At 54.5% G+C, this 27,941-nt stretch overlaps 1 protein-coding gene across 11 annotated transcripts; it reads right to left on the minus strand.

Annotated features, from left to right (window-relative positions):
* Positions 1 to 1,670: 1,670 nt before the first annotated feature.
* MAP7D1 (MAP7 domain containing 1) lies at positions 1,671 to 26,715 on the minus strand. Of its 11 annotated transcripts, none has more exons than XM_055391782.2 (18): positions 26,358 to 26,709; positions 11,212 to 11,556; positions 10,946 to 11,014; positions 9,900 to 10,063; positions 9,053 to 9,167; positions 7,523 to 7,633; positions 6,210 to 6,332; positions 5,950 to 6,113; positions 5,689 to 5,834; positions 4,324 to 4,652; positions 3,929 to 4,106; positions 3,702 to 3,840; positions 3,496 to 3,600; positions 3,206 to 3,259; positions 2,963 to 3,008; positions 2,764 to 2,854; positions 2,453 to 2,646; positions 1,671 to 2,272 (listed from the first exon to the last, which is right to left on the minus strand). In XM_055391782.2, the coding sequence occupies exons 1-18, from the start codon at positions 26,401 to 26,403 to the stop codon at positions 2,262 to 2,264; spliced, it is 2,430 nt and encodes an 809-aa protein (XP_055247757.2). In that variant the 5' UTR covers positions 26,404 to 26,709; the 3' UTR covers positions 1,671 to 2,261. The 11 variants fall into 11 exon arrangements, with proteins under 11 accessions (XP_055247757.2, XP_030865382.3, XP_055247752.2 ...); XM_031009522.3 differs by having other exon boundaries at positions 2,963 to 3,005; positions 26,358 to 26,707; XM_055391777.2 differs by having other exon boundaries at positions 3,929 to 4,079; positions 5,950 to 6,332; positions 26,358 to 26,715.
* Between the last annotated feature and the right edge of the window lie 1,226 nt (positions 26,716 to 27,941).

Raw genomic sequence — 27,941 nt, forward strand, 5'->3', positions numbered from 1 at the left:
CTGGGATTACAGGCATGAGCCAGCATGCCCGGCCTAAATGCTGCTGCTTTTTTTTTTTTTTTTTTTTTTGAGACAGAGTCTCCCTCTGTCGCCCAGGCTGGAGTGCAGTGGCGCGATCTCGGCTCACTGCAACCTCTGCCTCCCAGGTTCACGCCATTCTCCTGCCTCAGCCTCCCGAGTACCTGGGACTATAGGCGCCCGCCACCACGCCCGGATAATTTTTTGTATTTTTAGTAGAGACAGGGTTTCACTGTTAGCCAGGATGGTCTCGATCTCCTGACCTCGTGATCTGCCCACCTCGGCCTCCCAAAGTGCTGGGATTACAGGCGTGAGCCACCACGCCTGTCCTGTTTTTGTTTTTTGAGATAGGGTCTCACTCTTGCCCAGGCTGGAGTGCAGTGGCACAATCAGGGCTCACTGCAGCCTTGACTTCCCAGGCTCAGATGATTCTCCCACTTCAGCCTCCTGAGTAGGTGGGATTACAGGCATGTGCCACCACGCCTGGCTAATTTTTGTATTTTTGTTAGAGATGGGGTTTCACCATGTTGCCTAGGCTGGTCTTAGAACTCTTGGGCTGAAGCAATCCACTGGCCTTGGCCTCCCAAAGTGTTGGCATTACAGGCATGAGTGCAGTGTTTTTTATACCTAATCTCAGATGTGACACACCATCACTTCTGCCGTGTTCTATTGGCCACTCAACCCAACCCTGATACAACATAGGAAGGAACTACACAAGGGTGTGAATACTAGGAGGTAGGGGACATCATCGAGAGGTCATCACAGAGGCTGACGACCACATTGTCAAAAATGAGGATGCCGCTGGCTCACGCCTGTAATCCCAGCACTTTGGGAGGGCGAGGCAGGCGGATCACAAGGTCAGGAGATAAGAGAACATCCTGGCTAACACAGTGAAACCCCATCTCTACTAAAAATACAAAAATTAGGCAGGCGTGGTGGCTGGCGCCTGTAGTTCCAGCTACTCGGGAGGCTGAGGTAGGGGAATCGCTTGAACCTGGGAGGCGGAGGTTGCAGTGAGCTGAGATTGCACCACTGCACTCCAGCCTGGGCGATGGAGCCAGACTCCGTCTCAAACAAAAAAAAAAAAATGAGGATACCTTTCCTGAAGCCCCCAGGAGGCTTCCCTTCATGTCTACTGGCTGAAACTGTGTCACATGTCCATGCCTACACCAGTCAATCAGGAGGGGTTTGGGACCATTGTTTTTGGTCCCAGTCACAATCACGATTCACCCCTGGGGCTAAGATCCACCTCCACTGAAGCACAGGGTGCCATCTAAAAGAAAGATGGCTACCTGAATAGAGATTATTTGGAATGAGGAAGGGGCAATGGGAATAGATGTTGAGTGGGCAGCCCACAGTGTCCACGACACTCACTCCAACCTGGGCGTGAGTCCAACTAGACTATAAACTGCACAAGGACAGAGATTACATCCTTTCTGACTATTGCATCCCCAGTGCATAGCCTACTGCCTGACACAGAGTAGATGCAACAGTATTTGTTGAATAAATAAATGAATGAATTCATGACTAAACTGGAAGACCATAGGGCAGGAGTTCAGGACTAACACCACCAGCCCGAGGCTTCTTCAGTTCTTAGAACTCAGGAGGCCACCTGCTCCCACCTCCGCCACCAGCTCCAACAACAGGCAGGATTGGCAGAATTATTCTTTATTTCTGGAGACATTTAATCAGATGCAGTAACACTGATTCCAGGCGAGGGCAGGGGGCATGGGTACCCCTGAAGCAACCAGTATCCTGTGGCCCAAGGTGTCCCCCATCCCCAGACCTGGGATCCCCCTCAGTTACAGTTAAATAGAGAGAGGAAGATCTCCCCAGGGGGCTTTGGGGGGAGGGTCTGCCTCCTGCACCCACCCTCTCCACGCAGAGGAGTCTGAGCACAAGCTATTTACAGTATTCACATCCACTGTACCCCACCAAATCAAGGCAAATACTACAGGTGGCCCCTCCCCAAGGGAAGAGGCCAGAGAGGCTGTGAGTGTATATGTGTGTATGGGGGAGAAGGGATGTCTGCGCGTGCGAGCACACGAATGCACTGAGGGGCAGATCTGGCTCCAGCCAAAGAGACATCAGTCTATAAGGTGCAGATTAAAAACAACAGAGAGGACCCACCCCCAGGGGCCCAGGCCACTTCCATCTTTGTTCTGTCTTTTTCTCCTCCAGACATCCTGGTAGGTGATGCAGAGGAGCCCTCACAACTGTGCCAGGATCCAAGGCAAACCCTCTTAAAGGACTTCTGGGGAAAAACAGGAAGGGAAACAGTCAGGGCAAACAGCACTCAAGCCCAGACAGCTGGGGGTCTTCAGGGTGGAGCAGGAGAGGGTGCCTGGCAGAGCCAGAAGAGAAGGCAGGGCTGAGGAGTACAGGGAAGGCTGCTGGGAGGAATGGAGCTGGGTCCAGGAATCAGGAGATCTACCTGTGACCTGCGGGGGCTGCACCACAGCTTTCTTGAGGAAGGCTTCTGCCTCTGCAAAGGGCAGGAGTGCCTCTGGTGTTCGGCTCAGACTCTTGTCCCCAGAGGGTCCCTTGGTGGAGAAGCCATTCTCCTGGTGTGCTGGGAGAGGCTGCAGGCCATTCACCAGGGACGCTGGCAACTCCTTGCTTGGGAGACTGTGGATGCAGAGGCCAAGGCTCAGCACCTCACCTCCTAGGAAAGCCCAGGCCACCCCGCAGCTCCAGCTGCAGTCTGCCTCCCTGCTCAGGGACCCTGGGATTGGAAGCTGGTACCTCCACTGAGGCTCCTGTGGGATGGGCTCCTCTTTCTGCACAGCCTCCTTCTGCAGCCCTGGGGACCGAGCCTCCACAGCTTTCACAGGCTCTGTCACAGGGAAAGAGGGGCCATCAGCCAGGGGCTGGCAAGAGAGGTGAGGATGGAAGAGGAGGAGGATGGCAAAGGGAAGGGAGGTGAGAGGAATGGGGGCTTTACCTGGGCTGGAACCGTTGGCGTTGGCCTCCTTGCTGTCCTGCTTCTGCTTTGAAGAGGAAGAGCAGTCAGGCTCAAGGGACAGCCGGCCCCAGCCACTTCGGACTGAGTTCGGCCCTCCCCTTGCCCGGGCCGCGGCGGCCTCCCTGACAGCCTCGCTCTCCGTGGCCATGGATGCCTTTCCGCAGCCTCCTTTTCACACCCTGCCCCCCCACGCCCAGCACTGCCCTTCGGGGGAATTCTGACCTTGGTTTCAGAAACTTCTGACTTCCGAGTCCTCTTCATGATCTCCTCCAGACGCTGTTTGGAGGCCGCATATCAGTTAGGCTCGAGCCCCGCCCCTAATCCTAAACCTCCCACCAGCCAGCCCCGGCCTTGGAGTCTTAGGGCCTCCCAGCTCATAGCAGCCCTCTCCAGGACAGGAACTGGAATTTGCCCCAGCGCTTTCCCGTCCCGTCCGCTCTAAGCCCAGGCCCCGCCCACCTGGCCCGCCCTGCCAAGGCCCCGCCCACAAATCCCCGCCCAGGTCCGCGCACCTTTCTGCGCTCTTGCCGCTCTTGCTCCTGCTGCTGGAAGTGCTTTTCCCGCTCCAGACGCTGCCGCTCCGCCTCTTCCCGCGACCGAGCTTCGGCCTCCTCTTTCTGCCAAAGACCCCCATGAGCGTGGGGCACTTGACTCCAGCCTTCCCTCCCGGCCCGCGGCGCCGGCGCCCAGCCGCTTCCCGCCCGCCCGCCGGGGGCACCTGCTTCTGCAGCCGCTCCTGCTCCTCCTGCTCGGCCTGCGCCTTCTCTCGTGCCTCCTGCTCCTCCCGCCTCCGGGCCTCCGCCTCCCGCTCCGCCCGGGCCTCGGCCTCCCGTGCCAGCTGCTCCTCTCGCATTCGCCTGGGGGACGGAGCAAACGGCTCAGGCTCGGCCTCTCCTTCTTCTCCAGCGCCCACGAGGGCCCCCTCAGTCCCCGAGGCGCACTCACTTGTCCCTTTCTGCCTGCAGCCTCCGCTCCTGCTCCTCGCGCTCCCGCTGCTCCCGGGCCTGGCGCCGCTTCTCAGCCAAGAGCCGAGTGGCTTCTTCTCGGTCTGTGGTGCCGGCCATTGGTTTGCTAGGGGTCACCGGGGGAGCAGGGGCTGGGGGTGAGGTCAAGACAGCAGCGTCTGGAGGGGGATCCGGGATCAGGCGTCAGCACACCCACGCAGGCACCGCCGTCATCTCCCAGCGGCCTGTGTTCTGGGCCTGGGGCTGCTGAGGGCAGGAGTCTCCTCTTTCCATGTTCCACTCCCAGTCCTCAGGCATCTCTGGCGGCCCACACCCCCACACAGGAGAAGCTGGCTTCTCTCGCTCGGCCCACCCCTCCCCTCTCTTCATTCCTACCTGTAGGGGTCTCCGCGGGGGGCTGCTCCTTCTGGGGCGGGGCTGGGGTGGGCGAGGGCGCCGGCGAAGGTGCCGGTGAGGCTGGGGCTGCTGACTCCTTCTCGTTACTGGCCCTGCGCTTGCTCTGGCTCTTGTCCTCGGGCCCTGCGGCGCTGGGGCTCTCCTTTGCCTCCTCCTTCCTCCGAACCCGCCCCTTGGGGGATGCAGTGGTGCCTCGGGGGGACGGTGGCTTTGGAGGCAGAGTGTGGCCTGGCCCTGGGCTGGGGCAGGGGGAGGCAGGCCTGTGCCAGGATGTGGAGGGAGAGGATGGCCTGGCCTTGGATTTGGGGCTAAGAGAAAAGGGAAAAGGGAAGGGTTAGGAGACACACACATCCACACGCTGAGAACTTGTTCCTTCCTCTGGGAGGTGCCCCCTCCCCCAGGCTACATCAGCGCCGCCCCCCGCCCCCTTGCTCTCACAGAAACACACCATTCCCTTTTAGAGCATACACCCTAGTTTGTAATGACATGTTTCTGTGGGATTCTTTGATTATTGTATGTCCCCCGCCAATAGCCTGTAAGCTTAATAAGAGAAAAAACCACGCTTGGGTTAGCTCAGCAACGTGTCCTCAGCACCTTGAGTGCTACCTGACAGGTCCATTCATTCAGCAGGTTTTGTTGTTGTTGTTGTTGTTGTTGTTTTTAAGACAGAATCTGGCTGACCCCCAGGCTGGAGTGCAGTGGCATCATCATACATAGCTCACTACAGCCTCGACCTCCTGGGCTCAAGCAATCCTCCCCTTGGCCTCCCAAAGTGCTGGGATTACAGGCGTGAGACACTACCCTGGCCCTTCAGTAGGTATTCACTGAGTGGTTACCAGGTGCCAGGCACTATTTTAGGTGTTGGGGTACTTCAGTAACCAAAACACTTAAAAAAAAAAAAAAAAAAGAACAAAAAGAAAAATGGAGGCTGGGCGGGGTGGCTCACACTCACACATGTAATCCCAGCACTTTGGGAGGCCAAGGCGGGTGGATCACCTAAGCTCAGGAGTTCGAGATCAGCCTGGACAACGTAGCGAAACCCCCACTCTACCAAAAATACAAAAAATTAGCTGAGCGTGGTGGCGCGCCTGTAGTCCCAGCCACTTGGAAGGCTGGGGTGGGAGGACAGCCTGAGCCCGGGAGGTCAAGGCTGCAGTGAGCCGAGATTGTGCCACTGCACTCCAGCCTGGGTGACACAGGGAGATCCTGTCTCAAACAAAACAGAGAAAGAGAAATCTACCCTCAAGGAAGTTGCATTCTAGAGGTGGGTGCCCAACAAATATTTGTGGGTGATGAATAAATGACCCGGTGAGGGGCAGGGTCCCTCGCACCGCCCGCGCCCACCTGAGCTCAGAGGCGGTGCTGGCGGAGAGGCGGGCACGTGGGGAGGCGGGCAGCGACTGGCGCTTCTTGAGGCTGCGCTCCCGGGCTAGGGCACTCTTCTCCTTCTCGTTTTCCCGCTCCTTGTCCTTCTTCTCCTTTTTCTGCACCTGGCAGGGAAGGAGGAACGGAAGAGGAGAGTAGAGGTCAGCAGCGCCCGCGTTCCCCAGTTCCAGGCTGCCTGTCCCCACCTGCGCGGCCACTCGAGCCAGTAGAGCCACTCACCGGCGAGGCCTCCGGCCGGCGGCGCACCGGAGCGGGGCTGCCCCCGGCGCTGGGCTTGCGGCGCTCCCCGCGCTCACCGGCGGGGGCGCAGCGGTGCACGCTTCGGGGGACGCTGCACGGCGTCAGGGGGCTGGCGGAGGCCGAGCGCGGGCACACCGGCACGGCTGCAGAGGGATGAGTGCGGTCGGGTTGCGGCCCGCGCGCCAGGCTGGCCCCTGCCCGGCCCCACGTGGGGCCTCTCCCAGGGTCGCAGCCCCTACCCTGGTCCCGGCCGTTGCGGGGCAGTGTGACCGCGCTGCGACTCCGAGCAAGGAAGGAGAGAGTGGGCGTCATCAGACGATCCACGATGCTGCTCTCCCATGCGCTCAGCTGCAGGCTGCGATCTGGGGGTAGAAGGCCAGGCGAAGCCGGTCACCGTGGGGGCCGTAGGAGGCAGGAAGAGGCAAGGGGGCAGACCAGGCACCATCCCCATGCCAAGGCCAAGGCTTCTCACCCGGGAGTCCTCTCCCCACAATCACACCGGGGCCACACTTGTCCTCCCTATGATCTGGACTTCCACTGCAGACCCAGGCAACCAGACACTTCCCAGGGCAACATCCTGCATCGGATGAGGGTCCCCGCCTACAACGCTCCCCAGGTGAAGGGGCCCTGAACCGCGCATATAGGAAGGAGCCATCCAGGATTGGAGGAAAACCCAATTGCCCTCTGCCATGTCCCAGTGTAAGGTCTTGCCCCTCCTGCTGTCAGAGGGCTGACCCAGCCGAGGCTGTCCCATGGATTCAGGACAGTGAGGGTCCTTGTGCTCCTCTGACCCAGCTTTTAGCAGTCCTGTGCCAGGGAGAGGCTGCTAGGGTGCCTGCCTGCCCTAGGCCACCCTGCTCTGTCCCCTCAGCTGCTGGGCTATTTTTAAGCCTCAGTCAGGTGGGGTTGGTACAGCAGCTGATTTGGTTGCTAGGCAACAAAGCAACCAAACAAATGCAAGAGAAACTTATAAATAACTCCTACCATGGCTCCTTCACATATGAGCACCAGGGCATGGTGGGAATGCAGGGGCTATGCCACCTTGGTTGGCTCAACTCTGGGACCAGCCAAGGCCATGGCTGGGGCTCTGAAGACAGAGAGGGCAGGATTGCATGGGCCCTCTAGGGTGGAGCCAGAATGAGGGACCCCTCCACCCCACAGCACCCAGGCCAGTCTGACACATGGGGACAATGCCACCTGGCTAAGGTTGGCCCAGACCAGCTGGCTGTGGTTGCAGAAAAGGCTGCCTGACTGTCCCCACCCCCAGCCACCACCTCCAACTTGCTCTTGAGGCCCCTGCCAGGCTTCCTGCCCTCTGCGGCATTATGCTTTGTCTCTGTTCTCCTCTCCTACAGGGCAACCTCTGTCCTCAGGGTCCAGACCCATATGCCGGCTCCCCCGAGGGGCACAGAGCCCTGGGTAAGGTAGAGTGGGGATGGGGACCTGGAGTATGTGAGGGCTCCAGGGACCTGGTGTTCTTGCTGAGCTCTGGAGGAGGCTTGGTGGGAGCTACAAGGGGCTCTGGAGGGGGAAGGGCTGGGCCTTCTCTTACTTCTACTGGGGGAGTTCCAGAGCGTGGCAGAGGACTTTGAGAGCCGCTTGTTGATTATAGAGTCCACGTGTTTGGGCAGGTTAACTGCCGACACGGAGCACCTGCTCCCACCTGGAGGGGGAAAAGACACGGCATTAGGGCCGGGCCCGGCAGGAGCCAGTGGGGGGCACCGAGGCCTTCCATGCAGGATGCTCCGAGGGCGGGGTGGGAGAGGGAGGAGTGGGCAGGCTAGGATGAGGAGCAGGAGGCAGCCTTGGCCCTGGGAGAGGGAGGGTCGGGGGTAGGTGACCAGAGACAACCTGGGTTGGGGGAGCCGACGGAGAAGGAACAAAGGGAGGAGATGAGTAAAACTAGAGAAACTACAGCTTTCCTGGCCAGACCAAGGAAGCCATTCCTTACGGCTGAGTACTGCAACCCCTCCCCATAACCACCCAGCATTAGCACTTGCTGACACTGCCCAGCCAAGGCGTTATGGATACAACACCCCCGTACTGGGATAAATGCAAAAACGCTCCTAAACAGGACCTACACAGTCACAGTCACTTGCACAAATCCACGTATTCATCCAGAATCACAAAAAGACATGCAGACACAGGCATATAGAGTGGCAGATACTTCGGCATGCACACATGTGTGCAGACATGCACAGGGACAGAGACACAAACACTAACAGATAGTGTGTCAGACCCAGATGCACACAAGCCACCAACACATCGAAGCAACCTCATCATGACATTTGTAGCAGCTCACATTTGTTGATGCTTACCATGTGCCAGGTACTGTGTGGGGCACCACACACATGTGACCTCATTTGATCCTTCAAACATCTATCTACCACCTCAGGGGCAAGTAGTATCACTATCCCCAGTTTATAGATGAAGAAAGTGAGACTTCGAGAAGTTAAAGGTTACGCTGCAAGTGCCAGAGCTGGAACCCAAGTCTGTCTGACTTAGGAGCCCTCACTGAGGTACACAAGGTCACAAACACGCCAAGGCAAACACATATTAAGACACACAATGCACGGGTCCAGGAGCACATAAACGGAAGATACACAGCTAGAAATACTGAAACTTGCCATTGCATAAAGACATCCAAGCACAGTGGTACATACATGCCAGCAAAGAATCAGACCAAAATCCATGGTGGCCCTACGCGGAGAAAACTCAGAGACAAAAATCTACCTTCCGAGACAAGGAGTGACAGTTTCTTTAAGATCCAGTGTCTGTAGGGCATTAAAGTCTTTTATGTATCAACAACTAATAATAATTGACAGGCGCAAAGAAGGCTAATCCTAAAATGACAGAGGTTTGAAGAGCAAACCAAATGGAGAGAATCCATCTCTGATTTGATAGTGGAAGTCCTTGGGAAGGGACAGTTTGGCTTACAGACCATTCTAGAAGACACAAGTCACATAAAGCAAGGCACACCTGCTGCAGGGAGCCACCAGCTTTTTGTAGGGAAGTTGTTCCCTTCCCTTACTTGCCATCCCAGCCTTGCCCACCCACTCCCCAGCCCCTCCAGCCTACTCACTGGTCTTATGTCCTGGAGAGCTGTGGTGCAGGGCCCCTGCCCAGGACCAGCGCTGCTGCCGGATTTCGGCCCATGTCTTCTTCACTGACCGTTGGATGGCTGCTTCATAGCGCTCCTGGGGGAAGGTGGGGAGAAGAGAGAGATGTGGACTCAGAACATTCATCGAATTTGGGATAGAGGCCCTTCTTCCTCCTGTGACAATGCCTCCCCCACTCCCTTCCCTTGGAGTCTTTTCCTGACTCATTGCAGGTAACCAAGGTTACCAAATCCTTGCTATGATTAAGGACCAAGATCCCTTTCAACTTGTTCTTGGGGAGCTTTTCACTGTTCTTGAGTCATTTCCTGAGTGCATGAGTTGATTCTCTGAGGATTGGGTGGACTCCCCCTGCCTGGGGCTCCCAGGCAAGGCCACATCTCAGGCACTGAGGGTCCTGACCTTGGGACTATGTGTTCCCTCTAGCCTGAGGCCCTCCCAGGTAGGGCCAGGTGGCCATTTCCTTCATTTCCTCACCAGCACTCAAGCTAGGGCTTTACCCATGTCACAGAGCTAGGCACGCTCACACAGATGCATACCTGCATACATACAGACACATGGGGTACATGTACGAACACAGGTACTGACAGTAAACAGTTACAGGGGCCTACAGTGGCACATTCAGAAGCAAATGTGCCTGCAGTTGTACAAGTGCCCAGATATTCTAACACAGGGACACAACTGTAGATGTGAACACAAATAGGACCACACAGACACAGATAAGCCAGAGCCGTGAACATGGATGTACACACTGCACCAGTATGCAGACGGTGAGCACACGTGTACACGGATTCACGGAGACCCATCCTGCACCTTGTTTTTCTCGAGCTTCTGCCGCTGCCGTTCCTCCAGGGCTGCACGGCGTTGCTCGGCTTTAAGACGTTGCTCCTCCAGCCGGCGCCGGCGCTCCTGGAGCTGCTTCTCCCGCAGCGCCTTGGCCTTCTCCTCCTTCTCCAGCCACACTGCCTTCTTGGCCGCTGTGGACAAAGGAGCCTAGTGGCGTGTGTGAAGGGTTCTGCAGAAGGCCCGGGCCAAGAACATTTCCTCCAAGTGGCCAGCCCTGCTACCCATGCCCTGGGTGGGTCTTTCTCCCGCCTGCTTAGGTGGAGCTTTCAGTCTGAGACAACCCCCTCAAATTGAGAGGCTTACTGAAGACAGGACTCAGGAGAGGCCTATTTCTCCTCCATTGGCCTTATGGGCTCTCAGGGCTGAAGGAGAAATGAATGCTTTAGTGCAAGATCCCCATCTGACCTGGGGGGCCTACCAGACAGATGTCCACATACTGTGATTAAGAGCATGGGATGTGGGGTGGCAGGAGGCTTCTGGGTCTGAATGTCAGCTACTCTACTAGCTGTGTGTCTTAAGCAAATGATTTCATCTCTCTGAGCCTCTGTTTCCTCCTCAAAATGGGTTGAGGATTAAATTAGATGTGTGTCCTGCTCTTAGCATAGTGCACATAATTAAGTGTTGCAGAAGTGTTGGTTTTTTTTCGTTTTTTTTTTTTTTGAGACGGAGTTTTGCTCTTGTTGCCCAGGCTGGAGTGCAATGGCACAATCTTGGCTCACCACAACCTCCGCCTCCCAGGTTCAAGCAGTTCTCCTATCTCAGTCTCCCGAGTAGCTGGGATTACAGGGATGTGCCACCATGCCTGGCTAATTTTTTGTATTTTTAGTAGAGACAGGGTTTCTCCACATTGGTCAGGCTAGTCTCAAACTCCCGACCTCAGGTGATTCGCCTGCCTCGGCCTCCCAAAGTGCTGGGATTACAGGCGTGAGCCACTGCGCCCCAGCCTGTTGGTGTTATTAATAGGATGCTGATGATGACAATGAAGAAGATGATGAGGCTTCCTGCTCACTCACCCAGGTACTTGGCCCGCTCTTCTCGCCGCTCCTTTGCCAGCTTGTGTCTCTCTCCTGCCTTCTTCACCTCTGAGCAGAGGGAACAAGAACAGACAGGTCAAAAGGCTGTCCCCAAAGAGGAGTCAGCCTCAGATCCCTCCCTCCGGGCCTCACCCCATCCTTTCTTTATCTCCTCTAGGGCAAACAGGACTCTTTCAGTTGGCATGATCCAGGGCCAGGACCCTGAGCCAAGAGGTTTAGGCCCAGGCCGGGGTCATTACACACACCTTGCTTGGTGGGAGTGCTGTTGGAGGCTGGCACTGCTGTTGGAGATGGCTGGCTGCTCCTTCGAGGAGGTCTGGCATCCCGTGGGCCCGTGGCTGGTGGGGTGGGTCCTCTGCTCTTTGCTTCAGAGGAAGGGGACTCTTCCTGCGGGGGGGCTGGCCTAGGCCCGACCTGCCCTGAGGGGCTCTCTGGTTCCAGTGGGAGCTGCTTAGAGCTAGTGGCATTCTTCATGGCAGGAGGGGTGTCCGGGGGAGTGTCGGGGACCAGGGCTGACATCGGTGGTGGTGGGGGGGAAGGGTCACCTTCTGGAGAAGGTCTTGGCTCTGGGGGCGTCCTGGCGACCACAGCTGAAAGACCAACACAAGAGAGGAGAGAGGTCAGATTGCTCATCTGTGCCATCAGCTCCATATGTGGCCCTCTCCCTTGTTCAACCGACTTCTTCATTCACTTATGTTTGAGTTATTTCTATGTGCCGGGCCCTGTTCCAGATACTCATGATATAATGGTGAGAAAATAGCCATGATCCCTGCCTCTGTGGCGCTTACCCTCTAGCAGGGCAGACAGACAAATAGCTAGGCAACTACAGTAGAGAATAAATACTATGTCTGGGGCAGCAAAGCAGAGATAGTTAACCTATATGGGGAGGGCTTGCTGAAGAAGTAACAACCAAGCTGAGATCCGAAGGATAAGCTGGAGTCAGCAAAGCAAGGAGGAGAGGTGTTGGCAGAGAAGAGTATATGTGAAGGTGCAGAATGGAGCAGGGTGTGTTGGAAAAGCTGAGAACAAGCTTGTAGCACTTATTCGTGCACCAAATGCACTGATTTGTTTCCATGTCTGCCTCCCTCTCCTTTCTGCTTTACTTCTGGGTGACTGTGCCCAACCCAAGGTCTGTTCACAGAGGGTGCCAGTGCTGGGCACATGGGACTGACCAAGAGGAAGGACGTAAGTATGGGCTCTAGTGGAATGCTTTGCTGTGAAGATTCCATTGGCAACAAGCTACGTCCACTTTATAATCTTTTTTCCCCAAGCCACACCGAAATTTCTGCTTTTAAGACATGACTATTGTAGGAATCCTGTAAAAGACATCGAAGTGAAGTAAGGGAGCCACACGATTTGACATATACACATGTGGGGCAATTGAGAGACAGGCTTCAGAGTCAGTCAGATGAGGAAGATGGGAAGAGACGGCTTGTTTCCCCAGCAGACAACCATGGACAAGCCAGTCAAGCTCCCTCAGCCTCAGGTTTTTTTGTTTTGTTTTGTTTTGTTTCCCCCCAAGTCTACTTGCTGCTAGTGAATTTTTCAAGGGTCTAGTTAGTTCCTTTAAGTCCCTTTTTTTTTAATTTTTATTTTTTAAGAGATAGGGTCTTGCTATGTGGCCCAGGCTGGATTCGAACTCCTGAGTTCAAGAGATCCTTCTGCCTCAGTCTCCCAAGTAGCTGGGATTATTACAGGCCCATGCCTGGCTCAGCCTCAGTTTTGATACCTGTAAAATGGGGATAACAAGCCCAAGCTAGTAGGGAATGTCAGCAAGGTGCCTGGCACTATCCACATGCCAGCCAGCAAACAGCACTCCCTGTTGGTCTTATGAAGCCTCCTGGTCTCCCAAACAGAAGCTTCTGTATGTTGAGCCCTGGTGCCATCTGCTGCTACCATCCAGGCACTGAGGAGATCAATGGGAACACAGCTACCAACTTGCTTAGGGAGCAGGGCCGGCATCTGTGGGAAGCTTCATCTAAGGAAACGTTTTTCATTTTTTTTTTTTTTTTGAGATGGAGCTTCGCTCTGTCACCCCGGCTGGAATGCAGTGGTGCAATCTGGGCTCACTGCAAGCTCCGCCTCCTGGGTTCACCCCATTCTCCTGCCTCAGCCTCCCGAGTAACTGGGACTACAGGCGCCCGCCACCACGCCTGGCTAATTTTTTGTATTTTTAGTAGAGACGGGGTTTCACGGTGTTAGCCAGGATGGTCTCAATCTCCTGACCTCATGATCCGCCCGCCTCGGCCTCCCAAAGTGCTGGGATTACAGGCGTGAGCCACTGCCCACCGCGCCCAGCCTTTTTTTTTTTTTTTCAAGACAGAGCCTTGCTCTGTTGCCCAGGCTGGAGTGCACTGGCATGATCTTGGCTCACTGCAACCTCTGCCTTCCAAGTTCAAGTGATTATCCTGCCTCAGCCTCCCAAGTAGCTGGGATTACAGGCACCTGCCACCATGCCCAGCTAATTTTTGTATTTTTAGTAGAGACGGCATTTCACCATGTTGGCCAGGCTGGTCTCGAACTCCCGACTTCAGGTGGTCTGCCCGCCTCGACCTCCCAAAGTGCTGGGATTACAGGCATGAGACACCATGCCCAGCCTCAGAATTTTTATACACATTAGTTCTTTTTTTTTTTTTTTTTTTGAGACAAAAGTCTCACTCTGTTGCCCAGGCTGGAGTGCAATGGTGTGATCTCGGCCTACTGCAAATTCTGCCTCCCAGGCTCAAGTGATTCTTGTGCCTCAGCCTCCCGAGTAGCTGGGATTACAGGCATGAACCACCATACTCGGCTAATTTTTGTATTTTTAGTAGAGATGGGGTTGTGCCATGTTGGCCAGGCTGTTCTCGAACTCCTGGCCTCAAGTGATCTGCCCACTCAGGCTCCCAAAGTGCTGGGATTACAGGCATAAGCCACTGCACCCGGCCTTATATGTTATTAGTTTTAATCCTCACTGACAATAGTTATGAAGGAGTCCTCATATAGATGAGGACAGTAAAGTAAAAAAAAGATGAAGCAAAAAAAAGAGGTAATTGGAGATCATTCAGCTGGTCAGTCAGGGAGCCTGGACTTGGACCCAGTAGCTATCATCAGAGCCTGTCCTTACCCATTATACCCTCCTGCCTTGTTGAAGGCAATATGAGGGAATAGGTGTTATGCAATAAATTATCTGAGGCTCACACTATTTTCCCCCTCATTCCTTCCCATCCAGCTTTCTAGGATCCAGGCAAGAGCCCCAGCTGAGGCCCTGTCTTCCCCATTACCCCTCCAACTCCACCAACTCCTAGGCTACATGACAAGCCACCCATCTCTTCCCACACCAGCAGGAGACGGCTGCCTAGTCATTGCTAATCTATTTCCCAGCCAACTGCAAACTCCTTTACCAATTCCAGTAGTCAACAAAACCAGTTACTCACTCTAGTGAGTGCTTACTACTCACTAACAGTGATGCACCCTGTGTCCTCGCAATTCTGAGAGGCAGAGATTCTTATCCCCATTATACAAGTGTGGCAACCAAGGCCCAACCTGCTAAGTGATCCACACAGAGTCGTAGAACTAGTATGTGGCAGAGTTGGGCTTTTTTTTTTTTTTTTTCTGAGATGGAGTCTCACTCTGTCGCCAGGCTGGAGTGCAGTGGTGCGATCTCGGCTCACTGCAACCTCCGCCTCCCAGGTTCAAGCAATTCTCCTGCCTCAGCCTCCAGAGTAGCTGGGACAACAGGCAGGCACTACCACACCCAGCTAATTTTTGTATTTTTAGTAGAGACGGGGTTTCACCATGTTGGCCAGGCTGGTCTCCATCTCTTGACCTCGTGATCCACCCTCCTCAGCCTCCCAAAGTGCTGGGATTACAGGCGTGAGCCACCGCACCCAGCCTAGAGTTGGGATTTGAACTCAGGACTGTCTGAAGCCAAAGCCTGGGTGTGTAAGTATTAAGCTTGAAGGTTGAGGGTGAGGTCTGTTTATTGCCATTCTCCAAGCACCTGTGCGTGCTGCAGGTGTTGCAAGGAAAACTGGTAGGCGGGTGTTTGTCTACACCTAGGCAAATCACACCCACCAGGCAAGACAGTCAGTGAGTCCCCAGCGAGGTCCCGACTCGCTATGTGAAAGGAGGCTGGGAGGAGGTAGAGGAGTGAGGCTTGGAAGAACCTGCACCCAGGCATCAGATGCAGTGGAGCAGAAAGGTCACAGGCTTCAGAGTCTGACAGGCCTGACTGAGGACCTCGGCTCCCAGCAAACCTTGGGCAAGCCCTGAGCCTGTGTAACCACAGTTCCCTCATGGAGTTGTTGGCACACATGGGGAGTTGGTACAGACGGGTACATCATCGGTGGCACCTGGCAGGGGCTTGGTAAGCAGCACCTGCCCCGAAGAATATATCCATGTCTCCTCATCTCTGCCAGGAGGAAATGCTTCAGCCAGGCCTTACCCCCACTGCTCTGCAACATTGCACTTCTCAAGGACACCCGTGACCTCCATGCTGCTAAATCCAGCAGGCAGTTTTCCAGCCCTCATCTTCCTTGGCCACTATGCAGCTGCATCTGCCACAGTTGATTTCTGACTGCTCCTTGAAACACTGTCTTCACCTGGCTTTGAAGACAGCATATTCTCCTAGTTTTCCTTCTACCTTGCTGACTGTCATTTCTCAGTCATCTCTGCTGATCCTGCCTGAACTTCCCAATCTCTCAGCGCTGGAGTGCCCCAGGGCTGAGTGGAGGACCTCATTTATTTTCTATCCACACGCACTCCCTTGGTGACCTCATCCAGACTCACAGATTTAAATACCATCACTGCTGACGACAACCAAATTTGTGTCTCTAGCCCAGGCCTCTCCCTTGAGGTCTAGTTTCACTCATGCAACTCCCAGCTGCTTGACACCCCTGTGTGTCTCAAAGATGCCCCCAATTTAACACATCCCAAACTGAGCTGCTGATCTTCCCCCAAAAGCCTGCTTCTCCCCATTTTCCCCATCTCAGTTAATGACAACTACATCACACCCCATGTCTAATCTCTCAGCAAATCCTTCTGCCTTTATCTTCAAAACAGATCTCAAATCTAATCATTTCTCACTATCTCCACTTCTATCACTTGGATCAGAGCTACTATCAGCTCTGATAAAAGATTCCCTGCTCCAGTCTTTGTTCCCCCTGGGTCTTTTCTCAACACAGTAGCCAGAGTGATTCTGTTTAAAAATAAGTCAGATTGGCCGGGTGCGGTGGCTCACACCTGTAATCCCAGCACTTTGGGAGGCCAAGGCAGGCGGATCACGAGGTCAGGAGATCGAGACCATCCTGGCCAACACGGTGAAACCCCGTCTGTATTAAAAACACAAAAAATTAGCCAGGCGTGGTGGCAGGCGCCTGTAGTCCCAGGTACACAGGAGGCTGGGGCAGGAGAACTGCTTGAACCCGGGAGGTGGAGCTTGCAGTAAGCCCAGATAGCGCCACTGCACTCCAGCCTGGGTGACAGAAGGAGACTCTGTCTCAAAAAAAAAAAAAAAAAAAGTCGGATCACGTCACTCCTCTGACAAAATCCTGCAATGACTCCTCATCTGAGGGGAAGAAAAAGCCAAAGTCATCATGATAGCCTATTAAGGACTCCCCAGGATCCTGACCTCTTCGACCTTGTCTCCTCTTCTCCCCCTGCTCAGTTTTTCAGCCACCGTCCCTTAAGGGTGTTGGGGAGATTTCTGCCTCAGGGCTTTGTACTGAGGAAACAATATTTCCTCAGTGGCTGTTTCTCTGCCTTGAATTCTCTGCCCCCAGATTCTGCGTGCCTCATTCCCTCCCCTCCTTCAGGTCTTTATTTTGATGTCACTTTTAAACGGAGCCTTCCCTTAGCCCCTATTTAAAACTACAAACTGGGCTGGGAGCGGTGGCTCACGCCTGCAATCCCAGCACCTTGGGAGGCCAAGGCAGGTGGATCACCTGAGGTCAGGAGTTCGAGACCAGCCTGGCCACAATGGCGAAATCCCGTCCACTAAAAAACACAAAAATTAGCTGGGTGTGGTAGCATGTGCCTGTAATCCCAGCTACTCGGGAGGCTGAGGCTGGTGAATCACTTGAACCCAGGAGGCAGAGGTTGCAGTGAGCCAAGATTGCACCACTGCACTCCAGCCTGGGTGACAGAGTGAGACTCCGTCTCCAAAAAAAAAAAAAAAAAAAGCTACAAACTGCAGGCGTGGTGCAGTGGCTTATGCCTGTAATCCCAACACTTTGGGAGACCCAGACAGGAGGATCCCTTAAGGCCAGGAGTTTGAGATCAGCCTGGACAACATAGTGAGATTCCATCTCTAAAAAAATTTTTTTAAATTACCGAGGCATCATGACATGCTGAAATAGAGACTGAGGTTACAGTGAACTATGATCATGCTGCTGTACTCCAGCCTGGGTGACAAAGCAAAACCCTGTCTCTAAAAAAAAAAAAAAAAAAAGAAAAGAAAAAAAAGAAAAATTTTAAATAAAATTAAATAAAGGCCAGGCAAGATGGCTCACACCTGTAATCCCAGCAATTTGGGAGACTGAGGTGGGAGGATCACTTGAGGCCAGGAGCTTGAGAACAGCCTGGGCAACACAGCGAGACCCTATCTCAACTAAAAAATAAAAAACAGCTGGGCATGGTGGTGCACACCTGTAGTCTCAGCTACTTAGGATGCTAAGGCAGGAGGATACCTTGAGCCCAGGAGTTTGAGGCTACAGTGAGCGATGATTATACCACTGTACACCAGCTTGGGCAACAGAGTAAGATGCTGTCTCAGAAAAAGAAAAAAAATTAAATAAAACTACAAACTGCAGTTGAAGTCTCCCTCCCAGTTCCAACTGTAGATTTTTCTTTCCAAGTCTTCTTTTTCTCCATAGGCATTAACACCATTTTAAGTCTCCCACTGCTAGAATATTAATCTCTATGAGGGCACAAATTTTTGCCTATTTTGTTAGCTGGTCTATCTCTAGGGCCAACAGAGCCTGGCACATAGGTGCTCCATAACTATTTGTTGAATGAAGAAATGAATGAACTACACCCAGGCAGATATCATCACCACCATCATCGCTCTCACCTGGATGACTACAACGTCCTCTCACTGCTCGCCTGTACCCATTCCCACTCTCTGCTCCACTGAGCAGCCAGAGCAAATGCAAATCTGATCACGGTGCTCTTTGCCACTTGAAACTTGTCAGTGGCTTCCCCTTCTTGAACTCACCCTACTAGTCCAGTATAATCTGAAGTTCCTGACTCCCTCCCCCTACTTCTTGGATCTCCTCTCCTACCCTGCACCCCCCTTGCTCTCTGAACTCCAGCCACACTGACCTTCCTTTAATGCTGATGACCATCCACACTCCCTCCTGCCACGGGGCCTTTGCACATACTCTCTTTTCTTAGCTAACTCCTATTTGCCCTTCATATGTTAGTTCAGTCATCACTTCCTCATGGAAGCCTTCCTTGGCCTCTCTGATTAGGATAAATTCCCTTGTTGTATATAGTCATGGTTTCATGTGCCTTTGGAACACTGTCACTGTTATGATTTTAAACTTCCTTGCATGGTTCTTTCCTTATTGTCAGCCTCCTCCTAGAAGGTGAGGGAGCCCCACAAGAGCTGGCCATGTCTACTTTGCTCACTGCTGCATCACCAGCAGCTACCACAGTGTCAAGTATACGGAGATAGTCATAAAATATTTGAATAAACAGTATAGCACAAATAAAGTGCTATACTATGAGGCTGCCCTAGCCTAAAGCATATAGAAGGAGATTTTTACTCTAATAAAGAGTAGATCCAGGCTGGGCACAGTGGCTCACGCCTGTAATCCCAGCACTTTGGGAGGCCAAGGCGAGCAGATCGTTTGAACCCAGGAGTTCGGGAGCAGCCTGGGCAAACGGCAAAACCCCATGTCTACTAAAACTACAAAAATTAGCTGGGCGTGGTTGTGCACACCTGTAGTCCCAGCTACTTGGGAGGCTGAGAGAAGAATCCCTTGAACCCAGAGGTGGAGGCTGCAGTGATCTGAGATTGCACTACTGCACTCCAGCCTAGGCGACAGAATCAGACGCTGTCTCCAAAAAAAAAAAAAAAAAAAAAAGTATATATCTATGTGGCAACTTATAGCAAAAAGATAAACATTTGAAGAGAAGCAAAACAACTCCATCTCAATAGTGTTTGGGCAGCTTCCTGGACTAAGCCACACAGGTAGAAGTTAATAAAAATAATAATGAGTGTTTACTCCAGCAGCTCAACAAGAAAAACTTCTCAAGAGGCAAACAAGAAGTTTGGAACTCCTCTTGTGACCTGGCACACTATTGACCCTGAATACAAATATTTTCTTCACAATTATGCCAACCCTGATGAAATGTCATTGGCACAGTGTTATGTGGAGCAAATCACATTAAGCCAAAACTCCTTGGTTAGTTATCTATACAGTATGGTTAATCTATTTATGATCATTCTCGTTTTTAACCATCAAATATGATCCTTCGGCTACTTAATTTTATCTTATTTTTGGTCTATGCCAGATTGTGAGGTTTTGCCACTGTCAGTTTTATTTTGCTACACTAATATCTACCAGAAGTATTTGTTAAGAATGAGATAAGAGACAAATAATTTGTATTTATTTCTTGGCACAAAGAGCATTAGCAGGGCAAAGGTGCAGTGGTGGGTTGCATTGTGGGGTCAAAAAGTCCTGTCTTCCTAAGAGCTCCAAGAGGGGCTGTGCCTGGGGTCTGCAGAAAGATCAGGGCCAAGTCCCTCAGAGAGACTGTCACATGTCTCAGAATACTAACACCCCATCTCCACCCTCTGAGAGCTGGCAGTCCTTTCCTTTTGTTTCTCCCTCCTCCCACCCCAACAACTCTTGTTGGGCCAAATATTCCTCTCACAACACTGATAACTCAGTCTAGCTTTTCTGTTTGCCTGCCACCCCCTGCCCTTGTCAGTGTGAGAGCTTATCAAGAGAAGAAACTCAGTCTTAGTCCTTTTTGCAGTCCCAGAGTTTTATACAGGACCTGCCTGGCACAGAGTGGGAGTTCTGTGTCTGTTTAATGAATGTCCGATGGGTGGGTGGGTGGCTGGGTATGGAGATATGTGGGTGGGGGTACTGCAGAAAGCTACCTAGCTAGTGTGTATTTAGACCCTCAAGCTGCTCCAAAGCTTAGTCTCTCTAAACACTAAATGTCATGTTCATCTCAGAACCTGCATGTCCCCAGCCAGTTTCCAGGCCCAAACTAATTTACTGAAGCTCTAACATAAACCAAGCACTTTCCCTATCCCATTTGATTCTGATGACAATCCTAAAAGGAAAGTTCTATGATGGCCCCCATTTCACAGGTGAGAGAACTTACTCAGACAGATTAAGTGGATTGTTCATGCCAGTGTCAGAGGTAGGATTTGAATCCAGAGTTGTCTGATGACAAAACCCTTAAAACCCTTATGTCGTGCTATTTCTGGTAGGCAGTCACATCACCCCGCCCTGAAGCTCCTGCGTGTTCTCTGAAGAAGGAAGTGATTCCGTGGTTCCCCCAGGGAGACTTCCCCCACAAAAGTGAAGGGTGCAGGTGGGGCAAGCAGGCACTGAGCTCAGAGCACAGGAATGTAGGGAAGGCAGGCTCCTGCCCAGGCTGGCTCCCAAGAGGTGGGAAGTGAGGTAGGGGAGAACAGCCCACCTCCAGGGGCAGCGAGAGGGAGTGCCTGGGTGAGGGCTGGTTGTGGCGTGGGGGGTGCACAGACAGCACCTCAGGCAGGAAGCATGGGAGAGGCAGAGGCATGAGGCCGAGAGAAGACAGAACAGAGATCAGCACCTCTAGCAAGAGCCCTCCTGGCCCTCACTGCAGATTCCTAGGTGACAACACTAGAGCAGGCGAAGACAGAGGCAGGCAGAGGGCAGAGGCACACAGACGCGCACACAACAGAGACAGACACCAGACAATGTAAACAGGGCCTGCACAATGGCGAGAGACAAGACATATTCTCTCTCTCTCTCTCACACACACACACATACACACACACACACACACAGAGGAAACAGACTTACTGGGATTCAAAACTCTACACATATCTGAGACACACAGACGTACCCACAGAGTACGGGGCCAGGTACCTCCTTTAAGAAACAGACAAAGCCTCAGAGACACACACAGCACACAGAGACACAATGTCCCCGGAATATTTATACAGCGTCATCCAGGTCACTTCTGCTCCTTCTGAGCAAATTATTTCCCTAGGCCCAGAGAAAGTCCGATTAACAGGAGCAACAGCTAATGCTTTTGTCAGGCACAGCTAAACACGTTAAACTCATTAGTTCATTTAACCTTTGCCATAATCCTATGAGGTAGATATTATTACCCCATTTTACAAACGAGGAAACAGGTTCAGAGATTAAGACACTTACTTAAGCTCCACAGCTAGTGAGTAGCAAAGCTGGGGTTTGGACCCAATCAGCATGACGGTCTTTACCCTGCCTGCATCCCAGTGGGGACAGCCTCCTGGGTTCCTTCTCCTGGAGAGATCTGGGCTGGGAGAATAGGAGGTCGGTAGAAAGGGCAAACTCTGGGGAATGCCTAATTGTGGGGCCAGGAGAGGAGGGACCCTTAGGGGGCAGCATTATCCTTGGCCTGGACAGAGCTAAGCCGCCTCCGAGAGGGAGTGCCCTAGGAGAGGGCAGCGTGCTCCAGCAGTTGGGCAGTGGGGCACTGGGACCAGGCCACTGGCTTCTGTGGGTGATAAAGCCGGGAACCCGACTGAGACTACAGATCTGAAGGAGCTCTCTGGCCCGGCTGGCGGCCATTGTTCCCAGCCTCCAATCAGGAGCACCCACTTCCTGTTATTTTAGGCGGCAGGAAATGACCCCATCCCGCAGCCTGGGCCCCACCACATCCCTCCCTCAGCCCCAGCAGGGCTGCCCAGGCTGTTGCCCAGATGCTGAAGGCAGAGGCCCAACCTCAGGCCAAGGCCTAGAGATGCCCCCCCAGCTGGACTATTACCACCACCTGGGTCTGGGGCCTTCCTCCTGGTTCAACTGCTTAGGCTCCAACCTGGCAGGCTTCCCAGAGGACCCTGGGCTCTGCTGGGGCTACCTCTGCCAGCCAGGGAAAAGATTATGAGGTCCCCAAGACCAAGATGCCCACAAAGGCCAGTCACGGGAGGGAAGCAGGCCAGACCTTGTCACTGGATAGCTTAGCCATGATAATTCAGCTTAGAGGTTTAGGGCACAGACTTCAGAGTCAGACAGATTTGAGTTCAAATCCTGCCTCTGCCAGTTGTTAGCTCTGTGACTTTAGGTAAGTGATTTCATCTCTCTGAGCCTCATCTGTAAAATGGGGATAATGCTAGTCCCTACTCATGGGACTGTGGTGAGGAACAAATGAGACAATGCCCGTGACATGCTGAGCATTGTGCCTGGCACAGAGAAGGCCCTTAATGAATAGGAGATAATAAGTCAGAGATAATTAATGGGAAATAACTTGATTCATCGGGGAGTCTCTACCTGGCTCACATCATCTCTTACAACTGCTGAGGAGCGCTAGTAAGGGCAGCAGTACCATGTTCCCTACGCCTTCCCAGGCTCTCTGCTCCCCTCAGGGCAGAGCTGCAGCTGAGAAGTGGTGGAGGAAACACTGAAGGCTGTGCCCCTGGGTGCCAGGCAGAGCTACCACCAGCCAACAAAGCTGCATTATCTGGGTCTGGCTAGTTGGCTCCCTCAGTAGCCCCAAGGCCCAGCAGGGACCTAAGGACATGGGTCCCAGCTGCCTGTGGCCTAACTTCCAGCCTGGGTCAGACCTGAGACCTGACCTGATGGCCCTCAAGTATGGCCATTCTAGTCTGGGCCCAGCTTTCAGTCCCTTCCCTCAGCCCTTCCCCACTATCATGTTGGGAAAGGGGACCTGAGCTGGCCTAGTGTCCCTTCTACCTCATTTGCATATGCGTGACTGCATATTAGGGGCTCATTAGAGGCCTCATTATTGGGCCCACCAGCCCAGGAAGGGACTAGGAAGCTGTCATTGGGAGGTGCCAGCCAGCTGGCTGCTGGATGTATGGCCACAGCCCACTGCGCCAGTCTCACCAACGTCTACTCATCCTTTCAGATCCACCTCAAATGCTGCCTCCTCCGTGAAGCCTTCCACAAGCACAGCCCACTGCACACTATCACCATTATACCTGGTTTCCCTGCAGTGAACACATCTGCCTTCCTCGCCGGGTTAAGAGCTCCCCAAGGGTCAAAACTCCGTCTGATTCACTTCTCTGCCGTCCACATAGACTACACCGAGCTGGCATACGGTGGGGCATCAGCATGGGTGTGCTGGATAGCCGGTTGCACCTGTTTCTTGGGTCTTCTCTCCTGTTCCCACTGTTCCACTTCAGGTATGGGGCCCCTCAGTTCCCTGGATACACCCTAGCTCATGTCTGCCTAGAACTCTCCTTTCCGCTGCCTTCTTGTCCTATACTTACCTCCTACAATTCTAATCAATCACATCTCAGGCTTCTGACGGAATTAAAAATAATGACAAAAAACAAATAGCTAGGCTGGGGGTGGTGGCTCACGCCTGTAATCCCAGCACTTTGGGAGGCCAAGGTGGGAAGACCACGAGGTCAGGTGTTCGAGACCAGCCCGGCCAACGTGGCAAAACCCTGTCTCTACTAAAAATACAAAAATTAGCCGGGCGCGGTGGCAGGCGCCTGTAATCCCAGCTACTCGGGAGGCTGAGGCAAGAGAATCGCTTCAACCTGGGAGGCGGAGGTTGCAGTGTGCTGAGATCGTGGCATTGCACTCCAGCCTGGGTGACAAGAGCAAGACTCTGTCTCAAAATAAATAAATAAATAAATAAATAAATAAATAAATAAATAACAAATGGCTAGCACTTATTGGGCACTGGCTATGTGCCAGGGCCTAGTCTAAGTGTTTTCTGTTTTCATCTAATTTAAGGATGCCAATGTCTCTATGAGATAATTTCTAGCATTATTCTCATTTTACAGATGAGCAAACTTAAGACTTAGGTTAAGCGACTTACTGAGGTCACACAGAGGTAAGTTATGAAGTGGAGACTTAACCTGTTTAATTCCAGAATCTACACTCTTAAACAAATTGACTTCCAATTCCTGCTCCCACCCTCCCCTATATTTCATACCTCCCTGCTGGCACCGGTTGCAGAAGCATAACCACAGTAATGGTAATAACACTTTATTGCAGGTGTCTGGTGTCTGCGTGCCAGATTCCTTGAGTTAAATCATCTCTAACCCTCACATCAACCCCACAAGGTTGACAACACTGCCCCTATTTTCCAGGGGCAGAAACTGTGGCTCCAGGAGGTAAGTCACTTGCTCCAGTCCAGTAGCCAGTACATGGCTAACTGGGATTTCCATCCAGGTTTTCTGACCTGAAAGTGGTCCCCACACTTGTCCTCTACTCCACGCCACCCCGTTACTGCTCAGTGTCCAAGAGCAAAAAGGAACTCAGAGGGAGCAGGGTTCGTGTCACATGCTCTCGGAGTGTCAGGCCCATGCCTCAGACTATCACAGGGCACATGCTGTGAGCACATTTACTCCCAGAAAGCCCCACAGAGGACTCCTGTCACCTTTGACTATTCTGTGTGGGGAACTGCCACCATCCTGATCCAGGTTCTCATGTGACTCCATCTAGATCCCTCCCAGTATAGAAGAGTCCTCCCAATGCAAGAAGCCTATATGCAGTCCGCCCACCGGCCCCTGACGCAGCCCTCCCCGCCCACCGAACGTCCCCCCTGCCCCTAGGAGAGCCAAGCATCTCACCCATGCTCTCATATTCAGTCTAGGCATCCTACCCAAGTACCCTAATTATAAACTAGCCACCAGCTCAGGCTCTGTATCCCAGTCACCACCCCCATTCAGGCCCCCAACTATACACCAGTGCCAGAGGCCCTCAGGTGCAGAGGGCCAGTAAGCTGAGGTTGGACTCAGGCTGGGCCTCCCTGGGTGTCCCCTCTCAGGTTCAGCCAAACCAGGACAGACCCAGCCACCCTTGTTTCCAGCCCAGCCTACAAGCCTCCTGAAACCCACCAGTCTGATGGTAGCCTCCCCTCCCTGTTCTCCCAGGTCCCACACCCAGACAGTCCCCTAGAAGCATCCTCGCTGGCATGGGGAGGAGCCCACCCACAGCCCATCGGCCCCACCTTATCCTGGGCTCTCCGCACCCACACCAACTGTTTCATCCTGTGCCCACACCCCAAGGGGCAGGGAGGTGACAGGATTAGGCTCAGGACTCCATGGGGGTGTGGGGATGGGGCCACCTCCCCCCTGAGTCAATGGGAACAGAACTTGGGTCCCCAGTAATCACGTTCTTCCCTCCCCTTCCAGGAAGAAAGAGAAATCGCCTCCCTCCAAAACCAAGCCCAACCAGAAACCTGTCCCCACCCCCTCATCAGCTGCTCCCAGATCCGAATGGGATTTGCAGAAGTCCTGAGCACTGGTAGTTGGTGGGGTGAGGGAGGGGAGGGGAGCTTTGGTGGTCTAAGGTGTGGGCAGAAAGAGAGAAAAAAAGAGAGTAAGGGGGGAGGTATCAAAGCCTCAGGCTGGGGAATGATGTGGCAGGTCCAGGGAGTGCCGGCTCGGAGCCTTTACCTCATTCTCTAGTGGGAGATTCGGGCCCAGAGAGGCTGGGAAGGAGGGCAGGCAGGAGAAGCAGATTTACTTCTGTCCCCCTCCTCCCCGAATCAGGCTGGGTGGGCTCCAGAGTAGGCCTGGCTGCAGGGGAGGCGGCCCACTCCCCAGCTCCCGCCCTCGCCCCAAACAATGCCGCCTCCCCCTCCCCCTCGCCTTTATCCGGCGGGTTACTTGGCAGCAGCGGCTAGAGACCTCCCTCTCCCCTCCCTCCTTTCCCCTCCCCGCCGGCCCGCAGCAGCAACAGGCCCTTTGCGCGGCAGCTGGACGGATGGGGTGGGGGCGAGGTCTGGGCCAGGGCCTGAGGGTACGGGCACTAAGGCCGAGGCGTCGGTATGCAGGGCCCAGGCCTGAGAATATGGACCCCCGAGACACTCAGGCTGGGGTCACATGTGCCACGGGGGATGGGGAAGGGGACGGAAGCCCTAGCTCAGTAGAAGAGGATCTTCAAGGCCCGGGGTGGATCGGGAAGGGACGTGGGGGCGGGGAAGCTGAGATGGCACTAAGCTGGGGCAGAAGGGTCACCCCAACAACTCCCGCGCGGGGTCCCTGCGGCTCCCGACGCCCGATGCGTCCGGCACCCGGGGTGGGGGAGGGGGAAGCTGTCAGAGGATGCATCGCGAGCCTGGAGCCGCCGCCGCCGCAGCCTTTATTTTTAAACTTCCAAGTGGTCAGAGGGCGCGGCAGCGGAGGGGTCCCCGCCCAGCCGGCCGGCCTCATCCTCGGCCGCCCTGCAGCCCCTCCATCTACCCCCATCTCGCCTCCGCGTGGCTCCCGGCATACCTGGGGGTGCGCCCGCCCCCAGCTCCGCACGCGGGCCGCTCTCCATGGCTGCGGCGTCACTGGGGGTCTCGGGGTCTCAGCGGCGGCGGCGGCGGCGGCCAGTGGCCAGGACAGGGGTCCCGCGGCGCATCACGCCCGGCCCGGCCCGGCCCGGCAAGTAGCGACTCGGAGGCGGGGGCGCTCCGGGGAAGGTCGAGGCAGGTGGCCCGCGAGGCTCGGAGGTGCCGGTCGCCCGGGGTCTCTCGGCTGCGGTCGCGAACCCGTTCCCTGCCCGGCGCCGGCCCAGTCCCGGCCTCGGCCCAACCCTATTGTACCGCCCGGGCTGGGCCTGGCCTCTCGCTGGCGCGTACCAAGTTCGAGGCGGGGGGGTCCACCCCAGCAGCGCCCCGGGACCCAGCCCCCCGCGCCCGCGCCCTCCGCGCCGTTCGCGCCGCCCCCGCCCCGGGGCCCCGCGCCCGCAGCCTCCCGGCCCTCTCCCACGGCCACGGCCGAGCGGGATCCACGGCTCCAGGAGTTCGCCGCGCTAGCTGCCTCCCCCTGCGTCCGCGTCTTGGTACGCGCCGCAGCGCCTGAGGACTAAGTAGGGAGCGCTCGGGTGACTCACCCGCCGCGGGGACTGGGGGAGAGGGGGAGCAGGGCTGGGACTCCCCTTTCCCACCCTGGAGTTTGGGGGCTCTGGCACTGGGGCTGAGAGGGCAGCTTCGAGTCCAAATTCTCGTTCAAACCCACCTAAACCAAAGCGGCCCGGGGGACGTCGGGAGGCATGAAGGAGAGTCACAAGGAGACCCCTGAAAGGGTTTCGCTTTCTCTCCCCTGCTGATGGCTGGGCTGGGGACAGGTCTGGGAGCCTTGCTGCCGCCCTTGCTCCGGCATTCTGGGCTTGTGTCTTCCCTGCTCCTCTGGGGGTAATTACAGCCCTGCGCAGCTGCCTTACCCAGGTCTCTAATCTGCTGGGTCCCTCCAGGCTCCAAACTGGGTGGTCCTAGCCCTGGACCTCCCCCACCCCCACCAGACGACCCTGCCAATCACCCAAGAAGGATTTTCTCCCCGTGGTCTGTCGATGAGGGGGTGGTGACCCCCTCCAGAATCCACTCCCCAAAGTAGCCCTGCTTCCCAGCCCTCCAGAGTGGACTCCCAGCCCCCTTGTTGGTGCCAGCTGAGGTGAGGGCTTCAAGCCAAGCCAGGCCCAGCCCGGGGCAGAGTGGGGAGCTTGCTGGGAAGGTGGATGGATGATGGTGCTGCTGCAGGGACTTGGGTTGGGGGGGAGGAGGAGGGGCAGCTGTGCCCTGCCCACCCTGGCCCTGCCCTTTGTCCTGACTTCTAGAAGGTCAGTTCTCTAGTTCTTCATTGTCCAGAGGTTAGGCCCAGTGAGATACTGTCCCCCTTGCCCCCCTTCCCTCCAGTGTCTCCTTCCTTTAAGCAGCTCCAGAAAGCGGCCATTTGGAGGGATAGAGTGGGAAACAAAAGGGTCAGGGGCTCAGGCAACCTGGGAGCAGCCTGTCCTGGGATGTGTGCGTATCTGGGGGCTTGGACACTCTTGGGAAGGCCTGGGAAGGGAATAGTGTCCGCTCTGGCCCAAAAACA

This window comes from Gorilla gorilla, chromosome 1, assembly GCF_029281585.2.
Source record: "Gorilla gorilla gorilla isolate KB3781 chromosome 1, NHGRI_mGorGor1-v2.1_pri, whole genome shotgun sequence".
Classification (NCBI taxonomy): Eukaryota; Metazoa; Chordata; class Mammalia; order Primates; family Hominidae; genus Gorilla; species Gorilla gorilla.

Bases quoted from the DNA above. Each gene is read 5' to 3' on its own strand.
- MAP7D1 (XM_031009519.3), bottom strand. From the start codon at position 26,403: ATGGAGAGCGGCCCGCGTGCGGAGCTGGGGGCGGGCGCACCCCCAG. The intron at 5,835-5,949 runs GTGAGTGGCTCT...CTTCCCTGCCAG, and splicing joins GCCGGCCGGAGGCCTCGCCG to GTGCAGAAAAAGGAGAAGAA. The intron at 4,107-4,323 runs GTAGGAATGAAG...ATCCCCCTCCAG, and splicing joins CCCCGCGGAGACCCCTACAG to ACGCTGCTGTCTTGACCTCA.